The sequence below is a fragment of the Urocitellus parryii genome, chromosome X (genome assembly GCF_045843805.1).
Source record: "Urocitellus parryii isolate mUroPar1 chromosome X, mUroPar1.hap1, whole genome shotgun sequence".
Lineage (NCBI taxonomy): Eukaryota > Metazoa > Chordata > Mammalia > Rodentia > Sciuridae > Urocitellus > Urocitellus parryii.
The window spans coordinates 30360400-30384259 of record NC_135547.1 but is presented as its reverse complement, the minus strand read 5'-3'; the positions used below and the strand labels follow the sequence as shown (position 1 = coordinate 30384259).

Below are 23860 nucleotides of genomic sequence, written 5' to 3'. Positions count from 1 at the left end.
AGTGAAAATATGTGGGTAGGCTTTGGCAGTGGCACAGGCAACTGTGAGGGTGTTGGCAGGGGAAACTCCCTTACAGCAAGTTTCAACACAGCTCTACTGCTCTCTTCCTCGCAGTGAGTTACTGTTTACATCTCTAGGAGGTCTGAAGAGCTGCAAACCTCAGTCATTACAATGCAGCTCACAGACAACCTGAGAAATGTTTGTCAGACTCTTTAGTGTGTGTGATCTTGACCATTCCAAGGGTTGGCTTGCTTTTTACAGAAAGAGCCCTTAGAAATGCCCTTACCTCTCCACCAGAATTCTAAGAAGAAAATTCTACCCATGGGGAAGTACCAGAAATCATGTTCCCTTGATCTTCTGTCTGTTATAAACACCCTATCTCTTACAGAATGAAACCAGCTCTTTTATCCAAATAAACTAAGCCCAACTATGGAAAAACAATCCCGCAACATCAGCTATATCTATAAAAGTATTTGTGTGTTCAGTGAGGCTAAGGGTCAAGACCATATTTGAAAGGACACTTATAGAGAGAGAAATACAAAAGGAAAATGGAACAAGCATTGTAAAGCCACTTTAGAGAAAAGAGTCAGAGATAGAAGATGCAGAGAAAATGGACAGGGTAACAAGAGAGAAAGAAGAGGGAGTGAAGCGAAGGGGAACATGAAGAATTGGGCAGGTATGAGGCAAAAGAGATGGTCCAAAATAATAGTTTGACTATATTTTAAATCAGTAATTCTGATTTTACAGCAGATTTAGGCTCTGTCTCTATTTATGGGCACATAAGAACCTCTGTGAGTGTGTGCGTATTTGTTAAAATTCTTGGGCTTAAGTTGTGAGACCCCCATTTTGAGCTCCAGTAAAACAAAAGGTTACTAGGTAGCACAGGGAATGGTGAAAGCAATCTTGCCTAGACAAAACTGAGTCAATTCTGAGACAATGATTGTGGACTTTGGAAAGACTGCTACTTTTATTCATCTTTAGTTTACTCCAAACCAGAGACCCCAGTTAAGAGAAAAATGGCAACATATATTCACTTTTTAAAGATTCATCTTAAGTCTGCAGATATTTAGTCAACTTATACTTCATCAAACATTTGTTTGTGATCCTTTTCACCAAGCACCTCTGGTCAGGGAATGAAGACATCCTTTTTCTTTTCAGGATCCCACAATTCTGGAAATGGTGGCTCCTAGCAGCTTCTATTGAAGGCTGCCAGCTCACAGACTTTGGCTTCTGTCCTCACTCCCTGGAAATGACTTCCATCATCCAGCACCTCTGGCCCTCCTTGGAGACCCCAGGGCACTCTAGTCAGGGAGGAGACACAGTCACTAATGACATTGGGACCTGGGCCAAGGATTTTATTTAGGCTCACCTGATTAGTGTTCCAGGACTTTGTACCTCATGCTCTTGTTTTAATAAAGTGATTTAAGTTATAGTCCCTCCTTGGTAGCCCCATCTTACATGCTCATGCTGTGGATCAAGTATTGTCTCCCCTGATATTTACTTTCACCTTTCATTGTCCATACTGGTCCTTGACAGAGTTTGTAGGTTTGACATTTGATAGGTACTTGGTATTTCCCTCCCTCTCTACCCTTACTGTTAAAGAAGCTCCCAACAGTTGGAAAAAAAACTCACTTTAATTTTTTTTTTAAATTAAAGCAACTAAACAAAGGAGGTAATGTCTGTTACAACACTTGTAGAACCAGAAAGGACTAACCAAATGTTAGGGGCAGCGGGGATGGAGTAGAAAGTGCAAAGTCTCTGGCATTTGAAAGATCTGGGCTCCAGTCCCAGTTCTGCTATTTAGCTCTGGGAAAGTGATTTGACCCTTCTTGGAACATTGCCTCAACTATTAAATGGGGACAGTAATACTTACCACATGAGAGTAATAATGAAGATCAAAAAAAGTAAATGTGCAAGTATGCTTTTAGAAAGTTTAGAGCTACTACTGCATTTATCAGGATGGACTATCAACAAACTTATTTTTCCTCTCTAGGTCAAAGATAACAGTGAAATTGAGAATTTGGTGATGAACCTATATATCTGAGATTAACTGCTTTTTGACAAGGGGGCTAAGACCTAAAATGGGGGAAAGAACAGACTCTTGAACAAATGTGCTGGGACAACTGGATACCCACATACAAGAGAATGAAATTGAACCCCTTACCTCACACCAGATACAGAAAATAAATTTTAAAAAATCTATATGTAACTCATATATTTCTGGTGGGACTGCAAATTAGTGCAACCACTCTGGAAAGCAGTATGGAGATTCCTCAGAAAACTTGGAATGGAACCACCATTTGACCCAGCTGTCCCACTCCTTGGTCTATACTCAAAGGACTTGAAATCAGCATACTACAGGGACACAGCCACATCAATGTTTATAGCAGCTCAATTCACAATAGCTAAACTGTGGAACCAACCTAGATGCCCTTCAATAGATGAATGGATAAAGAAAATGTGGTACATATACACAATGGAATATTACCCAGCCATAAAAAATAATGAAATTATGGCATTTGCTGGTAAATGGATGGAACTGGAGACTATCAAACTAAGTGGAATAACCCAATCAAAAAAAAATACCAAAGGCTGAATGTTCTTGCTGATATGTGGATGCTAAAACACAATAAGGGGGCAGGAGAGAGGGAAGAATAGAAGTTCATTGGATTAGACAAAGGGGACTGAAGGGAAGGGGGGTGGGATTAAGAAAAACAGTAGAATGAATTGGACAGAACTTTCTCATGTTCATATATGAATACATGACCAGTGTAACTCCACATTATGTACAATCACAAGAATGGGCTCCTAATTAGAATAAGTTATACTCCTTGTATGTATAATATGTCAAAATATACTCTACTGTTATGCACATCTAAAAAGAACAAATAAAAAAAATTAAAAATCTACGTGTAAGAGCTAATGCTATAAAATTCTTAGAAGAAAACAGGAAATTCTTCATGTTCTTGGATTTTAAAATGGATTCTTACATATGACAACAAAAGCACAAGCAACAACAAAAATAGATAAAATTTAAAAACGTTTGGCCATCAAAGGACATTACTGATAAAATGAAAAGAGAACCCTTAGAATGGGAGAATCACATATCTATAGAGTTCTAATATCCACAATATGCAAAGAACTTTTACAACTCAATAACAAAAAGACAAATGCTCAATTAAAAGATGGGCAAATAACTTAAATAGGTGTTTCTCCAAAGAAGGTTTCAAATTGCCCAGAAGCACATAAGATACCCAACATCATTAGCCATTAGGGAAAAGCAAATCAAATCTACAATGAGGTACCACTTTGCACTCACCAGAATGGCTACAATTAAGAAGAAAGTATCAGTGAGGATGTGGAGAAATTGGAACCCTTATACACTGTTGGTAGGAATATAAAATGATACAGCTGCTGAGGGAAACAGTTTGGCTTTTCCTCTAAAAGTTAAATACAAAATTACTGTACAATCAAGCAGTTCCAGCTCTAGGTTTATGCCAAAAAGAACTGGAAACATGTATTCCAACCAATACTTTTATATGAATGTTAATAATGGCATATTCCCAATAGCCAAAAGGTAGAAACAATCCAAATGTCCAACAACAGATAAAAAGAAACAAAATGTGGTATACCCATAAATGGAATTATCATTCAATCATAAAAAGAAATGAAACACGGATATATGCTGCAAGGTAGATGAATTTTAAAAATTATAAGTGAATGAAGCCAGACACAGAAATTCACACACTTTATGACTCAATATTTATGAAATACCAAGAATAGGGCTGGGCATGGTGGCATATGCCTGTAATACCAGCGACTCAGGAGACTGAGACAAGAAGATCACAAGTTGCGCTGGCCTGGGCAACTTAGTGAGACCCTGTCTCAAGAAAATAAAAAAGGGCAGGGAATGTAGTTCAGTGGTAGAATGTTTGGCTAGCATGTGTGAGGCCAGCAGTTTAATCCCTAGTACCATACACACACACACACACACACACAAAAAGAATAATTCCCAGGTCACAGGAAATAAACCATTGTTTCTTTTTTCTCTCAAAAAAAAAGAAAAAAAAAAAAAAGAAAGAAAGATCCAGAATAGGTGAATCCCTAGGCACAGAAAGCAGATTAGTAGCATCTGGGTCTCAGTAAAAGGGAAATAGGGAGTAATTGTTTAATGGATACAGGTTTCAGGTAATGAAAAATTGTCACACAGATGTGACAATTGCATGACATGACATTACATTGTGAATATACTGCCACTAAATTATATACTTCAAAGTGGTTGACTTTATGTTTGTGACTTCCTCCTGCATTTTAAAGGGGCACAATAAGGAAAAACAGGTCTGAAGGCCAAAAGCTAGGCAGAACTATATTTTTTATTGCACCACCTTCTCAATCCTTTCTTCTTTCTAACTTCCAGAAATTTCTTGAAGAAAAGATGTCTTCCCCAGGTACCCTTTGCTTCAAATGGCAACCCCTTCTATTACCATGGAAAAGGATTTTATCCAATATTTCACACAGAGAGGGTAGTAGCACAAGCTATTAACATGTCTGTGGCATATTAGCCTATTTCCTTTTTAAAATATATGCATTTTGAAAGTGGACAAGGAGAAAGAGGACAATGCCCATCTTCCAAAAATGGTGGAATTTTTAGCACTATTACTTTTAAAGTATAAAACTGGAAAGAGGGGACATCTTGCAGGAACACCATAGAGCCTACCAGGTAGCCACCCCCTACTCCATTTGTGCATCAAGATGGCTCTGCCACCCACACCAGAAAGCATTAGGAACAATCAGGGAACTCCTACCAGTCCTGAGGTCCTCATCTCCTCAACAACCAACTAGGAAGCTTATTTTCCAGTCCTTCCATTTGCCCGTGGGGGAAAGTCTCCATGAACTTTTTCTCTAAAGAAGCCCCAATCCAGAAAGAGATTTCCTGCAGCTCTCTCACCTGAAAGCTCCCTCACAAGAAATCCTTTTCCATCCTAAGGCCCCACCTATGTTAGTGCTTCCCCTACTCCTTAGAGCTTCAGATTTCTGTAGGGAGGGAGAAGGTGAATAAGAAATGTGTATATAAGAGAGGGAAAGAAAAGAAGAGAAAGACTGAGGGTGGGCAGGAATGGATTTCTTTTGACATAGGGTCACCAGCAGGGATGCTCAGTATTTCCTGTCAGTCCAGTTCTGCTGGGGACTTGCTGTTCAAACCTAGAGGGTTTTTTCCCCTTATCCAACCCCACCTTTTATTTTCCATCACCCATTCTTTTGACAGTCTGGGATCAAGTTACAAACTGCCTTTCAAGTTCCAGTTCCTTGGGGGAACCTGAAACAGGGCCGGAAAAACAGGCACAGGCCTAGCTCTGATATAAGGTCCTTGCTTAGTATCTGGACAGCCATCTTAAGTGAAAGACCATTTTAAGAAAAATTTCACTTTCCCGCCCAAGGAAGTATCACTACTCCCCCATACCAACAACACCTGCAACCACCCGCATTAGGACCCATCCCCCTCTAATCCCTGAGCCTGCCTCATAAAAGTCCCGAACCTCAAGCCTATGTTGCTTTCTCCATAGGGAGAGTGGCCTTTATTTGTCAGTTCATACAAATAAACTCTCATGTGTATCTCTGCCTGGTGTCTTGTCTTTCATTTCTCCTTTGCCTGATTCCTGATTCCTCACTTTCGTTTCACTGCCTATTCTCCTTTCTGGGGCCAAAGCAAACCCCTTTTAGGCACAAAATAATTCTTTTTTTTTTTTTTTTTTTTTTTTTTTTTTTTTAGAGAGAGGGGGACAGAGAGAGAGAGAGAATTTTAACATTTATTTTTTCTTAGTTCTCGGCGGACACAACATCTTTGTTGGTATGTGGTGCCGAGGATCGAACCCGGGCCGCACGCATGCCAGGCGAGCGCGCTACCGCTGAGCCACATCCCCAGCCCCACAAAATAATTCTCTAAGCACACGTGGAACATTCCTTTGAAGAAGTGTTGCTCAACCATGGCTACAGATCAGAATTACCTGGGGAGCTTTTAAAACAATCATTGATGCCTAGGCTTCAGTGTAAACCAGTTAAATCATAATCTCTGGAGAAGAGGCCCAGGCATCTGGGCTTTTCTGTTTGAGGTTTTTCTTTTTATGCACATTGGGTGATTCTAAGCTAGGTTGATAATTATAGCTCAAAATTATCATCTCCATAATTAAAGATGAAGGCTTATCAAATTAGCAAATAAATGCTTAGAAGTGCTTTAAAAGCAAAGAAAGGAAGAAATCTACTGTTAAAGAGTGCATACTATGTGCTGAATCCTGGCATACCTTTGTAGACACACACAAATATATGGAAAAGATTTGGAAGAGAGAAAAGGGAATGTGAGTAGGCTGAGGTTGAGGTTGAGGTTGAGGTTGAAAGTAAGACGGGGCAAGCATCTTAGCCTGGGGCTGGCTCTTCAAATGCAAAAAAGAAAAGAGCCTAGATGCTTTTTCTGGAGAAATTCCAGGGTGAAATTCCTGGAGAGGGGGAGACTAGTGTTAATCCTTCTTTCCTTCCTTCTCTACCAAAAGCTTTTAAGGGAAAAAGTAACCAAGCTTTCTATTGAAAATGTCAGGGAGAGGTATGACAGACTGTTTATATAACTCGTATAAATGGGAGAACAGAAAACACCCCACCCTCCTCCCATCCCATCCTCAAGATATGCCTCAAGAGCACAGGTAATTCATGTTAACAAGAAATATTTGCAGACTGATGACACTGCTTCAACTTGAGATGTTTGAAGGCAGCTACACCCTTGAAACAATTACTTCTGATTGCTCCCTTCAAAATATGGGTCTCAGGCTGGGGTCATGGCTTAGTGGTTAGCACATGTGAGGCCCTGGGTTCAATCCTCAGCACTTCATAAAAATGAATAAATAAAATAAAGGTATTGTGTTCATCTACAACTAAAAAATACACATTTTAAAAAAATGGGTCTCCATTTCCTCCAGTTACCTAGCTTTGCTCCCTACACCCAACAGGAACCACTGGGAAATGGAAAGTCACTTCCTTCCTTACCATGTCCTTAAAGCCTCCGAGGACCGCAGCAGTGATGATGCCCAGGAACAGGCCAACAATATTGAGGATGGTGGCAGACCAGAGCAGGTGGTAGAGATGGATGATATCCTGGCAGCTGCTGACATCGATGTATTCATAGTACCCACCAGTGATCTCCACCCTGCTACAAAGGGAGGAACACATTATAGTTAGTATTCTGGAGACAGGCTAACCCCCCAGGGATTTGGCTACCATGTAGCTCAGCAAAGATACAAGTGGGCAGGTAGGAAGCTGTTGTAAGGGTCACCATAGCAGTGTACTTGGGGAGCAAGACACTGTAATAAATAAAGTATGATTGCTGTTTATCTAAACAATCAAGCAAAAACAAAACAAAGACAAACCAAAAAAACCCCTCTTATCTGCCAGAGAAATACTTGTAACCATCACTAACACTATCCTAGATGGCATTTATTGATACTTGCTATATACAAGGTACAGTGTTGTTTTACATGTGTGGATTAATTAAATTTGTGTTTTCCAATATTGTAGCCACTAGCCACATGTGCCTATTTAAATACAAATTAAGTCAAATTTAGAGTTCAGTTGCTCAGTCTCATTAGCCACGTTTCAAGTACTCCATAGCCACATGTGGCTAGTGGTTGCTGTACTGGAGAGAACAGATTTCAGAACATTCCCATCATCCCAGAAAGGTCTATTAGACAGTGCTGCAAATCCTTATGGTATTCTGCGAGGTAGGTACTGTTACCCTTCCCATTTTGTGGATGAAGAATATGAAGCACACAGAGGTTAAGGAATTTGCCCAAGTCATAAGTGGTAAAGCTGGGATCCAACTGAGGCTTCAAAGACTCCAGTGTCTCCCTTCTCAAAACAAAACAACAATAGAAGTCCCACCAAACAAACAAAACAATGTCCCAGCAAAGAACCAAAAATGAGTTGCTGTACCAAACCCTGAATATCACCTCCTAGGAAAGGCTTCCCCTACCTACTCTTTCCAAAGACACCCCATCATCCACCCCACTCTTGTTTACATTGCCTGCTATGGACCAAATTCATATGTTGAAGCCCTTGCATTAAGTGTGACTGTACAGTTAATATAGGTCCTGCATGTGCAGATTCAACCAACCACAGATTGAAATATTTTAAAATGGGGATCTGGAGCAAGATGGCTGCTGAAGAAGATCCCCCTGTGATCTCTCTCCACAGACAAGTCAAGCAGCTATTCATGCACTACACTCCCAGCACAAGAGATACAGAAATCAGGTGAAAGATCATAGTGCCTGCTTTTAGTATAACAAAATGAGAAGATGCATGGAAGAAGACAGGAAAGGAAGAGGTGCCTGTATCATCCCTCCTCAACTCCAAGCCCCCCAGCATGGGGAGACATACCTCCCACTTGGGGAAGGAAGAGAGAATTAAGTCCACGCCTCAGACTTGAAACCCAGTACCAGGTACACCATGGTGAAACTCAGTGATGGGCAGAGCCCCACAACCCCCTACTGCCAAGCCAATACTCATGAACTGAGGCTTTGGATTTGTGTTAAGCCAGGTAGCAGGAACTGCCTCCATCATCCCTTCCCTAACCATGGGAGACACACCAGGGAGCAGAATTTCACCCTCTGGGGAATAGGGCACAAAAGCTAGTTAAGGAATTTGTCTCACAGTCCTTTGTTAGACCCACTGGGATAAGACAAGCACCCAATAGAAACTGAAGGCCCCTTATGCAGGCCACAGATCACAGGCCAGAACCCAGACAAGGAGCTGTAGTTCAGCTCTGTCATCAGGCAGAGACCTGTGCACTAGCTGGACAGACCCAAGTTTCTGTTGCCTCAGTTCCAGCCTTAGAGTGGGCTTGAGGAACACCTCCCTCCTCACAAGACTATGCAGACCTCTGTGGCTGAGAGTCAGGTTTGGCCCAGCTTAACACAAGCCTTAGTGGCCAAAAGTCTGTCTCCAACCCCCATCCCCCAACCTCAGGCAACACAACTATTGCCAGGCCAGTGCTCACAGATGAGGCTCTAGAATTGCCCTGGCACCAGGCAGAGACCTATGCCCCAGTGGGACATACTTCTGTTTTAGCCTGCATCACTGCCATCTTTAGTGTGGCCTTCAGTGTACCCCTGAGACTGTGAAGATCCTTGCAGCTATAAGACTCAGGCACACCCCAACTTAGCATCACCTCAGGTGATGACCCTCACGCAAGGGCCTGCTTTCATCAACACTACCATAACCTCAGGCAGCATAGTGTGGTTCAAGACCTCATTTTCCCGGGACAGGACACAGTACTAAGCACAGGACTTTTCCCTGGAATTTTCTACTAAGATGGTAAAACCTAACACTGGGAAGATACTAATGGTCCCATCCCCATCTCTGCCTGTGGATGGAGCCTCTGGAAAAGCTCCAGTGTCAGAGGAAGACACATGGCCCTAAATTACTGAAATTCTATTCCAGCCAGTATCAGCTGTGGCTGGTTGCTACAGCAATAGGCAGTCCATGGAAGTGTGGACCTTGGTCCCACACAAGTGTTGTTGGTCTTGGTGGCCTGTAGGCTCATGGTGTGATAAAGCTTGGTGGCTTTCGTGGCCACAGGTATGACATAAGAGCCTGGGGCTGCTCCATCCATGGTAACTGTCTAGATCTGAGCAGAATACTACAGTGTCTGACCACAGGCAACTTCTCTGGGTAAGGCATCTGGGCCTACTATGGCACCAGGGAGAGGTTTGCGGGGGTAGACTACTCTCTCTAGGTACTCTTCTATTTCTTTCTGAACAATAAACCCATCAAGTATTTGGGACAAACCTGGGCTTGGACTGACCTTTAGTATTGAAACAGTGACAATGCACCAATAGTGGACCTGAAATATCTGGACTTGGGTATAATGTGTTGAAATGGTGAAAATAACTACAAGCTCAAAGAAAAGCAGTCTGCCCTAGAATTTCTCAAAAGAGAGGCACAAACTGGATTATGAAAATTGAAATAAATACCTGATCTTTCAATGCCTAGATGATGGAACATGCATTTTTAAGCATCAAGAGCTGTTAGGAAACCATGACCTCACTTAGGACTCAAAAATAAAGTGCCAGAAACTTTCCAGGCAAATAATCAGTATAGGGACAGTCTCAAGAGAATTTTATCAGCTGTTTTAAGGAAACTCAATGAGCTTGAAGAAAACAGAGAAACTGGGCAAAAAGATGGACTCAATTAAAAATTTCAAATAGAAATTCTTTTTCTAAAAAATATTTTTTACTTGTAGATGACAAAATACCTTTATTTTATTTATTTATTTTTTAAATTTTTATCTGGTGCTAAGGATCGAATCCAGTGTCTCAGTCATGTTAGGGAAGGACTTTACCACTGAGCCACAACTCCAGCCCTCAAGCAGAAATTCTTGATCTGAAAAATATACTCAGAAAAATTAAAAATGCAATAGAAGACAATGAAGCAGGATAGAACAAACAGAAGAAAGAATTAGTGAGCTCAAAGGCAGGCTATTTGAAAATACACAGTTGGAGGAGAAAAAAGAATGAAGAGGAATGAAGAAAGTTTATGAGAACTTTGGGACAATATTAAAAGAGAAAATATTCAAGTTACTGGAGTTCAAGAATGACTTGAGAAGTCCAAATGGGTAAAATGGTTATCCAAAGAAATAATGCAGGGGCTGGATGTAGCTCAGTGGTAGAGTGCTTGCCTTGTATGCATATGGCTCTGGGTAGCACTACAAAGAATGAAAAAGATAATAATGGAAAAATTCCCTAACCTAAAAAGGAGACAAATATCCAGGCATCTAGGTTCAAGAAGATCAAAGGTCACCAGTCAAATCTAATTCAATCAAATCTAGACACCTGAAAATTAAGGTCCTCTCACAGGTGAAAGGTAAAGAGAAGATTCTCAAAGCTGTTAGAGAGAGAGGAAAAAAAAAAAAAACAGGGGTGCCACAACTCTTCTGACTGCAAACTGCTCAGCCAAAACCTTAAAGGCCAGAAGAGAGTGGTGATTTTTTTCACAGTGATTTTTTTTTTTCACAGAGATTTTTTTCACAGTGCTGAAGAAAAAAACTGTCAACCAAGAACAATGTACTCAGTGAAGCTATCCTTTAGAAAGAAAGGAGGGTTTTATAAAGACTTTCCCAGACAAACAAAAGCTGACAAAATATATCTCCACCAGACCTGTTCTACAAGAAATGCTAAAGGAAGTTCTTCAATCTTAAAGAGACATTAATGATTAAGAAGAAAACATAGGAATGTATAAAACTTATGGTAAGAGTAAGTATACAAATTCAGAATGCTCTAATATTTTAAGCATGGTACATAAGATATACATATGTTTAGCATGTATAATAAAAACTAAAACAATTAAAAATGATAATTACATTAATATGTTAAGTGTTAGACAATATAGACAGAAGTAAAATGGGATATCAAAAATTCAAAATGTGGGGAGGAATGAAACAAAACTGGAGTTTTCTTATGAGTACATTTTATCTTTTTTTGTTCACTTATTTGATTCTGTTCTTATCCTTAAGTTGCTAACATTTCAAAATAGCTTATTATAAGCAAAGATGTTTTTGTCTCATGATAACCACCAAGCAAAATTCTATTGTAGACAAATTAAAAATAATAAGCAAGAAATTAAAACACACTACTATAGTAATTTACTTAACCACTAAGAAAGACTGTAAGGGAGACAGAATAAGAGGAACTAAAACAAAACTATAAAATAGGTTACATAATGGCTATGTTAAGCCCTTATATATCAATAATTACCCTGAATATAAATGGATTAATTCTCCAATTAAAAGACACAGAATGACTGAATGGATAAAAAACAAGCTATAACTTTATGTTGCTTATAAGAAACTCACTTCACCTCTAAGGACACTCATAGACTGAAAAGTGAAGGGATGGAACAAGATATTCCATACAAATGAAAACCAAAAGAAAGCAAGAATAACCATACTAACATCAGATAAAGTAGACCTTAAATTAAACTTTGTGAAAACAGACAAGAAACATCATTATATTAATGACAAAGGGATCCATTTGGCAAGAGGAAATATCACACACACACACACACACACACACACACAGACAAGCAGAAACACATGCATGCGTGCACACATGCCTAATACTGGAGCACCCAAATATATAAAACAAGTATCAAAATAAACACCCCACTTTCAGTAATGGATATATCATCCAGATAGAAGATCAACAGCAGAGTTAAATGGCACCTTATACCAAATAGATCTAATAAACACCTGTGAACATTCTACACAACAGCTGCTGAATACACACTTTTTTCCCATCAGCATGTGGTACATTCTCCAGCATAGATTATATGATAGGCCACAAAACAAGTCTTAATAATTTTCAAAAATTGAAATCATGTTGTTTTTTTCTGAACATAATACAATAATGCCAGAAACTGATAATAAAAATAGTTTTGAAAAATATACAAGTACATAGAAATTAAACAACCTACTTTTGAACAACCAATGGATCAAGGAAGAAATCAAGAAGGAAATTTTAAAATTTCTTGAAACAAATGAGAATGAAAACACAACATGCCAAAACCTATTGAATATAGCAAAAACAGCACTAAGAGGGAAGTTCATAGCAATCAATGCCTACATCAAAAAAGTAGAAAATTCTCAGATGAACAATCTACTGCATCTCAAAGAACTTAAAAACAAGAACACACATGGGGCTGGGGTTGTGGCTCACAGGTAGAGTGCTCGCCTAGCATGTGTGAGGCACTGGGTTTGATCATCAGCACCACATAAAAATAAAGATATTGTATCCACCTATAATTAAAAAATAAATTTTTAAAAAACAAGAACACACAACACAAACTAAACCAAAATTAGTAAAAGGAAATAAATAATAAAGATTAGAGAAGAGATAAATGAAATGTCTAGAAAAGCAATGAAACAAAAAGCTGATTCTTCCAAAAGATAGACAAACCCTCAACTAGACTAACAAAAGGAGAGAGAATACTAAAATAAAATTGATGAAATGGGAGACATTACAACTAATACCACAAAAATACAAAAGATCATTGGAGATTATTATGAACAACTATATACCAACAAATTTGATGATCTAGAAAAATGGACAAATTCCTAGACACACTTTACCAAGACAGAATTAGGTAGCAAACCCCAAAAGTCCAACCACAAATAACAATATTAAATCAGTAATAAAAAGCCTTCCATCAAAGAAAAGCCCCAAATCAGATGATTTTACTGCTGAATTCTACCAAACATTTAAAGAACTAATACCAATTGTCCAATAAAACTATTCCAATAAAAAAAATAGAAGAGAAAGAAATTCTTCCAGATACATTCTATGCACTCAGTATTATCCTCATACCAAAACCAAACAAGGACACAACAAAACATAAAGAAACTATAGACCAATATCCTTGATGAACATAGACATATCTGTAACAAAATACTAGCAAACCAAATCAAATAGTATATTAAAAAGATTATTCATTGCTTGGGGATGTAACTCAGTGGTACAGCACTTGCCTAGTATGTATGAGACACTGGGTTCAATCCCCAATACCACACACACAAACACACACACACACAAAAGGTTGTTCACCATGATCAAGTGAGATACATCCCAGGGATGCAAGGATGTTTCCAAATACACAAATCAATAAATATGCTACACCATCTCAAAGGAATAAAGGACAAAAACCATGTGGTCATCTCAGTTAATGCAGAAAAGCATTTGATAAAATTCAACATCCTTCATAATAAAAACACTGAACAAATGCATATGAAGAACATACCTCAACATAATAAATTTCATTTATAATAAGCCATCAGCTAAGATTATCTTAAATGGGGAGAAGCTGAAAGTGATTTCTTTAAAATTTGGAACAAGACAAGGATGCCCATTTTTACCACTTTTATTCAACATGGTACCAGAAGTCCTAAACAGAGCGATTACACAAAGGGAAAAAAAAGGACATCCAAATTGGAAAAATTAAATTATCACTGTGTGCAGATGACATGATCTTATATATAGAAATCCCAAAAACCTCTAACAAATAAATTATCAGAGGTAATAATGAATTCAACCAAGTTACAAGATACAAAATTATACACAAAAATGAGCAACTCTGCTCTATACCAATAACAAATTATCTGAAATAGAAATCAAGAAAACAATCTCATTTATAATAGCTTCAAAAAGTAAAAAAGATGTGAAACATCTCTATGATATTAATTATAAAAACATTGATGAAAGAAATTGAAGAGAACACAAAAGGTAGAAAGACATCCTGTGTTCATGAATGGAAAGAATCAATATCATTAAGATGTCCATACTACCAAAGCAATTTACAAATTCAATGAAATCCTTATCAAAATACCAACGGATAAAATTCTAAAATTTATATGAAACCACAAAAAATATTTTTTAGGGGGCTGGGGTTGTGGCTCAGTGGCAGAGAGCTCGCCTCTCACATGTGAGGCACCAGGTTTGAATCCTCAGCACCACATAAAAATAAACAAAATAAATATTTAAAAAATATTTTTTTAGAAATGCCAAAGCCAAATTGGCCAAAAAGAACAAAGCAAGAGATATTTATGCTATCTGACTTCAAAACATACTACAAAGCTGTAATAATCAAAACAAGATGGTATTGATATAAAAACAGACACATAAACTAATGGAACAGAATAGAGAGCCTAGAAGCAAATCCACACATCTACAGCCAACTGATTTTCAACAAAGGCACTTAGAACATGTACTTGAAAAAAGACAAACTTTTCAATAAATGATGCTGGGAAAATTTGATATCTGAATGCAGAAGAATGAAGCTAGACTCCTATCAACTCAAAATGTATTAAAGACTTAAGTGTAACACCTAAAACTATGAAAGTTCCAGAAGAAAACATAGGAGAACTTCTTCAGGACTTGGAATGTGCAAGGATTTTTTTTGAGGGAGGACAAGACCTCAAAATCACAGGAATTGAAAGCAAAAATAGACAATTGTGATAACAACAAAGTAAAATGTTTCTGCACAACTAAGAAAACAATTGACGAGTGAAAATACAATGCATGAATGGGAGAAAATATTTGCAATGTATACATCTGGAAAGGTTTCATATCCAGAATATATAAGGAACTCCAAAAACTCAAACTACAAAATAACCCCATTTAAAATGGTCAATAGATCTAAATAGACATTTCTCAAAAAAAACATACACATGGCCAATGGGCACATGGAAAAGTACTCAACATCATTGATCATTGGGGAAATGTGAATCAAAACCACAATCAGGGCTGGGGATGTGGCTCAAGTGGTAGTGCACTCACCTGGCATGCGCGGGGCGCTGGGTTCGATCCTCAGCACCACATAAAAGTAAAATAAACATGTTATGTCCACTGAAAACTGAAAAATAAATATTAAAAAATTCTCTCTCTCTCTCTCTCAAAAAAAAAAAAAAAAACCAAAAACCACAATCAGATACCACCTTACCATATTTAGAATGGCTAATATCAAAAAGACTCAAGATAACAAGTGCTAGTGAGGATGTGGAGAAAAAGGAACCCTTGCACACTGCTGATAGGATATGGAGGTTCCTCAAAAAATTAAAAATAGAACACCATATGATCCAACAACTCCACTGCTGGGTATATATTGAAAGGATATGAAATCAGTATGTCAAAGACACATTGCGCTCCCGTGCTCATCTTAGCACTAGTCACAATAGCCAAGAAATGGAAATGACCTACATGTCCATCAACTGATAAATGGATCAAAGAAAATATGGTTCGTGTATGTAATATAATCATATTCAGCCTCAAAAAGAGCAAAATCTCTTGTCATTTACAGCAAAATGGGTAGAACTAGAGAACATAAAGACAGAAAGACAAGTACCTCATGATGTCACTCATATGTAGAATCTAAAATAAGTTGAGTGCTGCAATAAACATGGGAGTGAACATGTCTCTTCAATCCATACTGATGATTTAGGTTATTATAAGTAATGTAGAGATGATTTAAAGTTTACATAGGGCTTATGTAGGTTATATGCAAATATTATACCATTTTATATAAGGTACTTCAGCATCTACTGATTTTTGGTAACAGGAAGGGGAAGCGGGATAGAACAAATCCTCCCTCAATACCAAGGGTACTGATAATGAATCTGAAACACTGTAGTTTTTAAAATCAAAAGCACAACCAAATGCCCCAGCATCAAGATGGCTACTGCATGTGACTTTCCTAACATAAGAATACCAAAAATGAAAAAAAGAAAACTCCAAGTTTAATCTCCAAAATGAACCAGGGAGAAAGTATTCATATAAGAAATATTTTAAACTTTATAAATGAATTTATATTAATACTCTTTAAAATCAGCTTCTCTGATGAAGTGAAATCAGTGTGGATACAGGACAGACTACATCAGAATCATCAGTGTTTGTGCCCACGTTTATCTGCTTGTGTGTGTCAGTGTGTTATTTGTACATGCCTATGGCAGTCTGTGTATGTAAATGTGCTTGTGTGCATATGTCTTGTAGAGAGACATGGTTAACCATGCAGATTCCTAGGCCCAGCCCCTATCCTCCTGCATCTGGCAGAACTTCTGACAGTAGAGCTGTGTTAGCAAGCCTATCAATGTTGGAGAACCACTGTTTTCAAGTTATGAGCTTCCACAGAACTTTAAGGGTGTTGTGATTCATCAGAATTAGAATTGGATTTCAATATTTTCAAGAACGTGTCTCAAGAGCCCATTCATAAACGTAACTTGAGTGTTTCCTGTAAGTTAGCACTGTACTTAGACTTCGGAATGGGATCAGGTGGATATACAGATTACTTATTGTCCCCAAAGGCACAGCTAAACAAGGACTATCCCCTGAAATGAGCAGGCGTATGTATAAAGGTGAGTGTGGAATTTTAGAGGTTAGGGGTCAGCTTTTGACATCCTTCAAATTATCTTTGCCTGTCTCTTAAAATACAAAGTGTGGGCTGGTAGTATACACAGACAGGCAGTATGCCACCACAAACTTTGGAATCGGGCTGAATTTGAATCCCTATTTATTGTCTGACCTTGGGCAACTTTCTTAACCTCTCTGAGCCTGGGGGATTTAATGAAAACATGCATGAAAGCAGTACTGCAGCACATAATACGAGACCCCACAAAAACACATGGTTACATTTTGTCCCTTCTAAGAGCCACCCTCTGGCAACACAATTCAAAGCATTAATGACTTTTTTTAAAGTCATTAATGCTTTAAAAGCACATATATGAACATGAACATAGTTGAGGAGTTAGTTCATTTTAAAGTATTCAGTAATTTGGGGCTGGGGATGTGGTTCAGTAATAAAGCACTTGCCTAACATGCACAAGGCCCTGGGTTTGATCTCCAGCATCACATAAAAAAGTAGTCAATAATTTTATAGAAGATATGTTTGGTTTCAATTAAGTGAGTTCAACATCTTTTTAAAATTTTAAACTGAACCATGAAGTGAAATAATAAAAATACCTAGATGTGGTTCAGGTTTTGGAAAATTAATGTGGTTTGCTTCTGTTTTGAGATTTGTGATTCCATCTGGTCCAGTCTCTGAGCAGAGCTTCCTCTGGAATTGCACATTTTCCATTGCCACTGCCTCTACCCTCATGCCTCCAAGACTGTAAACCCCTTCTACTGGTCCCTATGTTGCCTGATTGCTCATCCTAAAACACTTTTTAAACTATGTCATTTGCTTAATCAAAACCTTTTCGGGCTGGGACTGTGGCTCTGAGGAAGAGCACTCGACTTGCATGCGTAAGGCACCGGGTTCAATCTTCAGCACCACATAAAGATAAAAAAAATAAAGATATTGTGTCCACCTATAATTAAAAATAAATTAAAAAAACAAAACCAAAAAACCTTTCATAGCTCCCCATTACCTTCAGGAAAAAGTGTCCAAATTCCTCAGTCTGCCACAGTCTGGCCCCAAAATGGTGACCACATTCCAGTTAGGCTGAAGTTCTCCAAAACTCCAAACTGGCTATGCTGGATATTTATTCCAAACCTTTGCTCAGATTTCTCCTCTTCCATGGGAGATACTGCCTTCTGTTCTCTACCTGTTGTAATCTCTCCCACTGCTCAAAACTTCAATAGTGCCCTTCTTTGAGGACTTCAGAGCCCATTCCTTATCTTTTCTCCTGGACTCTCACAGCCTCAAATTGTCTATTCCTTTTAGTTTAAATGAATTGTTCAGTTATTCATCTAATCCAAAATATATCGAGAGCCAACTCAGTACTGAATACTGTACTACAACAAAGTTTGAGGTCACCATGGTGACTGTTGAAATCGTAACCTCTTGAGGGCAAGGGTCATCTCTTACACTTCTTTGTATCTCCCTCACTACCTAGCACAGTGGTAGAAATGTGACAGATTATGGTTAAATACTTGGTGAATGAATAACTGAGTGTGCGACTGATCACTGCACTTATCATGAGATTGACTATCCCCGTATAAGTGACTTGCTCCCACTTGCTCTCAAATTGCTAGGTGGGTCTGGAAACAGATTACCTCTCTGTATTTCAGTCTTCACTTAACAAAGGAGAAGGGATTATATCTTGGATAAGGCAGGAGGGCATCCTTCTGCTCTTCAACAGGGATCTGAAACCACTCAGCAATTGTGGGTGGGCAGGCAGTGGCAAGGCATTGCCTCTGTGCATCTCTGTCTCTGCATGTATTATATACATTCTTTAAGTCTCCTTCCCTAAAACCCCCCTGGTAAAGTCAGTTCCTTAAAAGCAATACCATGCCTTGATTCGAATTTTTTGGGAGTGGTACCCAGGATTGAACCCAGGGGGGGCTTAACCATTAAGCCAGCCACATCCCCAGCCCTTTTAAAAAAAAAAATATTGCACTTAGTGATGAGTCTTGTCTTGCTGCGTTGCTTACTGCCTCTCTAAGTTTCTGAGTCTGGCTTTGAACTTGCGATCCTCCTGCCTCAGCCTCCCAAGCCACTGGGATTACAGGCCTGAGCCACCATACCTGGCTTGATACCTATTCTTATAGAACATTATATGGCACATAGTAGGAGCTCCATAAAAGTTTGTCAAAGGAAGTAATGAATAGAAGTAAGCTATCTTCTTTCATTTTATTACCAGCTGAAGCAATTCACAAACCACTCCATTTCCTTTCATTTCCTTTAGGTTATACACTGAAAACCAGTGATATTGACTTGACCTCTCCAAAGATGAGTGAGTAGATGAAAGCCAGAGGTTCTCTGAAAGGCAGCCGCTGAGGAGCTGTGTCCTAGAGAAAGCCACCTCCTGCACAAGGCTAAATGGAATAATCTATGTTTGGTATTAAAACCTCACCACCCCTGACGTCAAAGAAGGTCTGTGGGTTCGAGGGGACAGTAGAATCTCTGTTTCTGTAGCACTGTACAAATGACTGCCTGATGTTTTTGTTCCCACTTTTTTTTTCTTGGCCTCCTTTCCAGGAAATGGACTGGAGGAGCTGGCAATTGATTAAAAATAGGCTTCGTGTAAGGAAAACAAGTATGCATTGGGCAAAATTAAAGTATCCAAGCTTCAGAATGCTTGTTTGCTAGCTATATTTAGGCTCTGAGTTTAGGTCTCATTGGTTTTGGCTGAAAAAAGCCCTGGGTCAAAAAAAATTTTTCCCTCAACGTTGGGACCATCCCCTCTTCAGTCTCATGGCCTAGGTTTATGACCTGATGAAAAGTTAAGCATGTCCTTTTCTATTGGCTTTGCCCCTGAAATCTTGGCATTATGACCTTGGAAAAGGGCATTGAAAGATGCCTGGGACTCACCTCTGAGCACCAAGTAGATAAAAGTCATTTCCAGGCTTGAAGATCTTTAGGAGTAGTGCTCTCATGACCCCTGTCAGTTGCCTAATCTAATATTTTATGTTCCTGTTGAAAAGGAAATTATTTTGTTCCTTTTCAGCAAACGTCGCTTGCTTTTCATCAGCTCTTTACTTATACCTCTCCCTGTGCTGAAGTCAGGGGATAATGAGATTAAGTCATGTCCCCTGCCCCTTGGGAGCCCACTATTTAACATAGCTCCTCATAAAGTTCCTTGATTAACGACAACACTGGTATAACTTGCTTTAAGAAAGTAAGTCAGTTATTAAGTTCAGATTGACAGGAAGATAAATTATGTTTGAGCCTTCAGTTTCAAAAAAAAAAAAGAATAGAAAATATTCACCTGAGGGCTCAGCTAAATGGAATTTAAAAGACAGATTTTATGTATTCAATCTTTTTTCAGAAACACCCATTTCAAAAAGAAAGGTGTGTCTGCAAGAAATCACTTCTCAGCCCTCTCTGTGGGCCTTTCCTTCTCCAGATCTCAAGCCCAGTTCCAGCCAGCTCCCAGCCCCCACCTCGGGAGGCCATGAAATAGAAAAGGAGAGAGAGTCAGGCCAGAGGAGAAGAGTGAAGAGGAGAAGGGAGGTGGCAAGAGGAGGGACAGAGAAGGGAGGAGGTAAAAAACAGGCAAAGATGGAGCACAAGAGGGAAGTGTAAGGAGAGGCAAGAGAAAAGATAACAAAACAACCTCAATTCCCTTAAGACCTCTTTTATATTCCTTTGATCATTTTTGGAAGGATGGGCTCAGGAAATGTAATTATAGTCAGCTCTCAATCATTGCTGCTAAGGAGGGAAGTCCTTTACAAGTGTTAGCTATTATTACTATATGAATAATTGAACCCCCCAGATAATCCCGAAGCTTCATCTGAATGTCTTCCTCTTCTGCCAGAGCTTTCAACAAAATGAAACTGATTTTAGCAAAGTAGGTAAAGGGCTGATGTTGAGTTCTCCCTTTCCTTCCTACTTCCAGCCTGTCAGGTTTTAATCCTCAAACCAGAGAAAAGGACCCCCAATACCACAAGTGGGGAATGTGCATGATGAGGAGGCTGCATCTCTCTGAAGCCTCTGGATCTACTTCTTTCCAGTTCCCGTCTGCCAGTTCTTTCTTTACTCCCTCCCCTCGCCCTCACCTCCCCTGCACTAAGTCTGAAAAAAACATGTGTGCATGGGCAGGCATTGGCTGAAAACACCTTGCATGGAGAGGTGTCCGCTCATGTTCCATCACCTGCTCTGCCTTCCTGTCTATTACACCTTCTAGATTGCTCTTAAAACTATATCCTGCTTTCTATTATCCCCAAGCCAACTTAACCTGGGCTTCATTCTCTGTAGCCTGCATTATTACAATGGTCTCGTAGCTGCCTCCATTCCACCATTCAAGTGTATCTTCCATGCTGTACTCTTCAATAGCTCCCAGTTGCTCATATTGTCAAGTCCAAAGTCATTCTTAAAGCCAATGAACTCTCTGCCATCTGACTTCTGGCGACAGCCCTCACCTCCTATCAGGCCTTCTGTAACTTCCTCCACTCCTTGCCTCCTAAAGACTGCCAGAAATACCCTCTCCAATTCTACGGCCCTTTTGGTTTGTCTTCTAACTTTCTACTTACCCTTTAAGTCTCAGGTCCCACATTACTAACATCCCCCCTGAAAACTCTGATTTTCATTCCTTTAGGTCACCAGAGTCCCTATTATATCTATGGACCCCCACAGCACTTTTACTACATTGCAATCGATTATTCACATCTGTTTTCTCTACTAGTCTGTGGGTTCCCCGATGGCAATTTATAATCCTATCACCTATATATGTTTTAAAAGAAAGAATAAGTGATATTGTGGCAATTAGAAGGCAGAGAGCCAGAGCACTTACAGCAGAACTAGCACCAACTCTGCTTCCACATCAGGGCCTTTGCACTTGCTGTTGCCTCTGAATTACTCTTTTTTCAGATGTCTGCTTCAAGTGCCTTCTCATTTCATTCAAGTCTCTGCACAAATGTCACTGTTATGGTTGGGATATGAGGTTTCCCCAAAAAGCTCCTGCTAATGCAGGAATATTCAGAGGTGAAATGATTGAATTGTGAGTGCTGTAACCTAACCAGTCCATTCTAGTTTGAATGGACTGACTGGGTAGTAACTGTATACAGGTGGGGTGTGGCTGGAGGAGGTGGGTCACTGGGCGGGGAGGTTGTGCCCTCAAAGGATGTGGCTCCTCCCTCCCTCCCTTTGACACTAACATCCCCTTGTATCTTCCATGCTGTACTCTTCCATAGCTCCCAGTTGCTCCCAGTTGGGGATCTGGTTCCAGATCCCCAAATACCTGAATAGCTTTCCTCCACTGGGCCTTCTCCCATATGTGCTGCCTTACCTCAGATCCAGGGCCATGAAGTTGGCCATTTGTGGACTGGGACCCCTGAAACCATGAGCCCCAAATAAACTTTCCCTCCTGTAAATTGTTTTTGTCATGTATTTTGATCACAGTGACACAAAGTCTGACTAAAACACTCACTTTTTCAAACAAGCCTTCTCTGGCTATTCTAACATAGCATGTGTGCATGCATGCACACACATGTGCACACACACATGTGTCATCAAGAGCTTTCTACCGCTCCTACTTTATTTTTCTTTGGAGCTGATCACCAAACTTGCATTATGTTACATATTTGTATGATTATTGACTGTCTCCCCACCAGAATAGAAGCTCCATGGGGCAAGGACTTTTGCTTTGTTTGCTGCTGAATCTTCAGTGCCCAGAACAAGTCCAGACACAGTGAAGGTGCTTAACTATTGGTTGAATGGTGTTGAACTTGGACACAGACAGAATTGGATTCAACTCCTACTTCTATAGTTTTCAATTTTGTTGTGAACTTGGGCTAGTTGTTGCTTTCCTCTAAGCTTTGCAGGGCATGTGCCTTCCCCAACTGCAAAATGGAGACAATTCTACATAACTCATGGGTAAGAATTAAATGAGGTCAAGTACATGAAAATACCTAACACAATGTTTTGCACAGAGAAGACCGTTAGCTGAAACCTTTTGACAGACCAATGTCTTCTACTTCTCTGATCCCTACCACACACCCATTGCCACCCTTGGCTTTTCTAGTGCCTATTTTGATCAAACTGTTATTCCTGTGCTGGAGGCTCAACACTTACTTGCCACAGTTGTAGAGGTCACAGCAGAAGCAGGTGTTACCCCGAATGCGAGGTGTGCAGAATCCACGGCTGAGGTGAGGGCAGTTCACCTGAGGGTACATAGCAATGAAGACATAAGCTAGCATTGCACAAGAAGAAGGACCCTCTGAGATTGGAAATGCAAGTTAGTGACTGATGGAGATGGTAAGGATGACTGTGAAATGAACACACCCACGCATGAGAGGGATGGGGCTGGGTGGGGAGGTGGCTAGACTTGTGCATGAAGCAAGTCACTGTGTAGCTGGGCTTGTGCTCAACTTCATCCATAGCCCTCAGTGCCCCATCCCTGAATGGTGAACATGGAGAGGAGAAAGGATGGATGGAAGGACAGACAGAGGAATGGACAGGAGGGAAGGGAAAATTAGGGTATTGGAGGAAAGAGGACCATGTGGGAAAGAAGACAGGGGGGCCATCACATGCACTCTGAAGTACAATAGTACCTCTCTAGCTGCCTGGGTAAGGTTCCTCATAACCCTCGCGGAAGGAGAATTTTTGGTTGAGGAACTTATGACCTTACATAGGAAAAATAGGGTTAGGGGGACCAGGGTTACAAGTGAACCTATGGAAGTCATTATTAATATTTTTACAGTCACCAAAGTAACACAAGAAAGCCATTACAGTGAAATCAAGAAAATAGCAAAGACATTGTACACATTTTGGGTTTGCAAAACATTTTTTTGAAACTGAAAAATGTATTTTCATTTACCACCTCTTGTTTGCAAGAAAATTTCCAGATTTTCTGTTTTTAGAGATGCAATGAAGTATCTGTAAATTTGTTTTTCTTTGT

At 39.6% G+C, this 23860-nt stretch overlaps 1 protein-coding gene across 2 annotated transcripts in view; it reads right to left on the bottom strand.

Moving 5' to 3' along the window:
- The window catches only part of Tmem255a (transmembrane protein 255A), a 59190-nt gene that overhangs the window by 11292 nt on the left and 24038 nt on the right, over positions 1 to 23860 (bottom strand). Inside the window, exons 6-8 of one of the 2 annotated variants that reach the window (XM_026379565.2) lie at positions 23514 to 23585; positions 23035 to 23123; positions 7033 to 7195 (exon numbers count right to left, since the gene is read on the bottom strand). In XM_026379565.2, the coding sequence (XP_026235350.1) occupies positions 7033 to 7195; positions 23035 to 23123; positions 23514 to 23585 (324 nt within the window). The remainder of the gene's footprint in view (positions 1 to 7032; positions 7196 to 23034; positions 23124 to 23513; positions 23586 to 23860) is intronic. The other variant, XM_026379566.2, reaches the window with a different exon arrangement.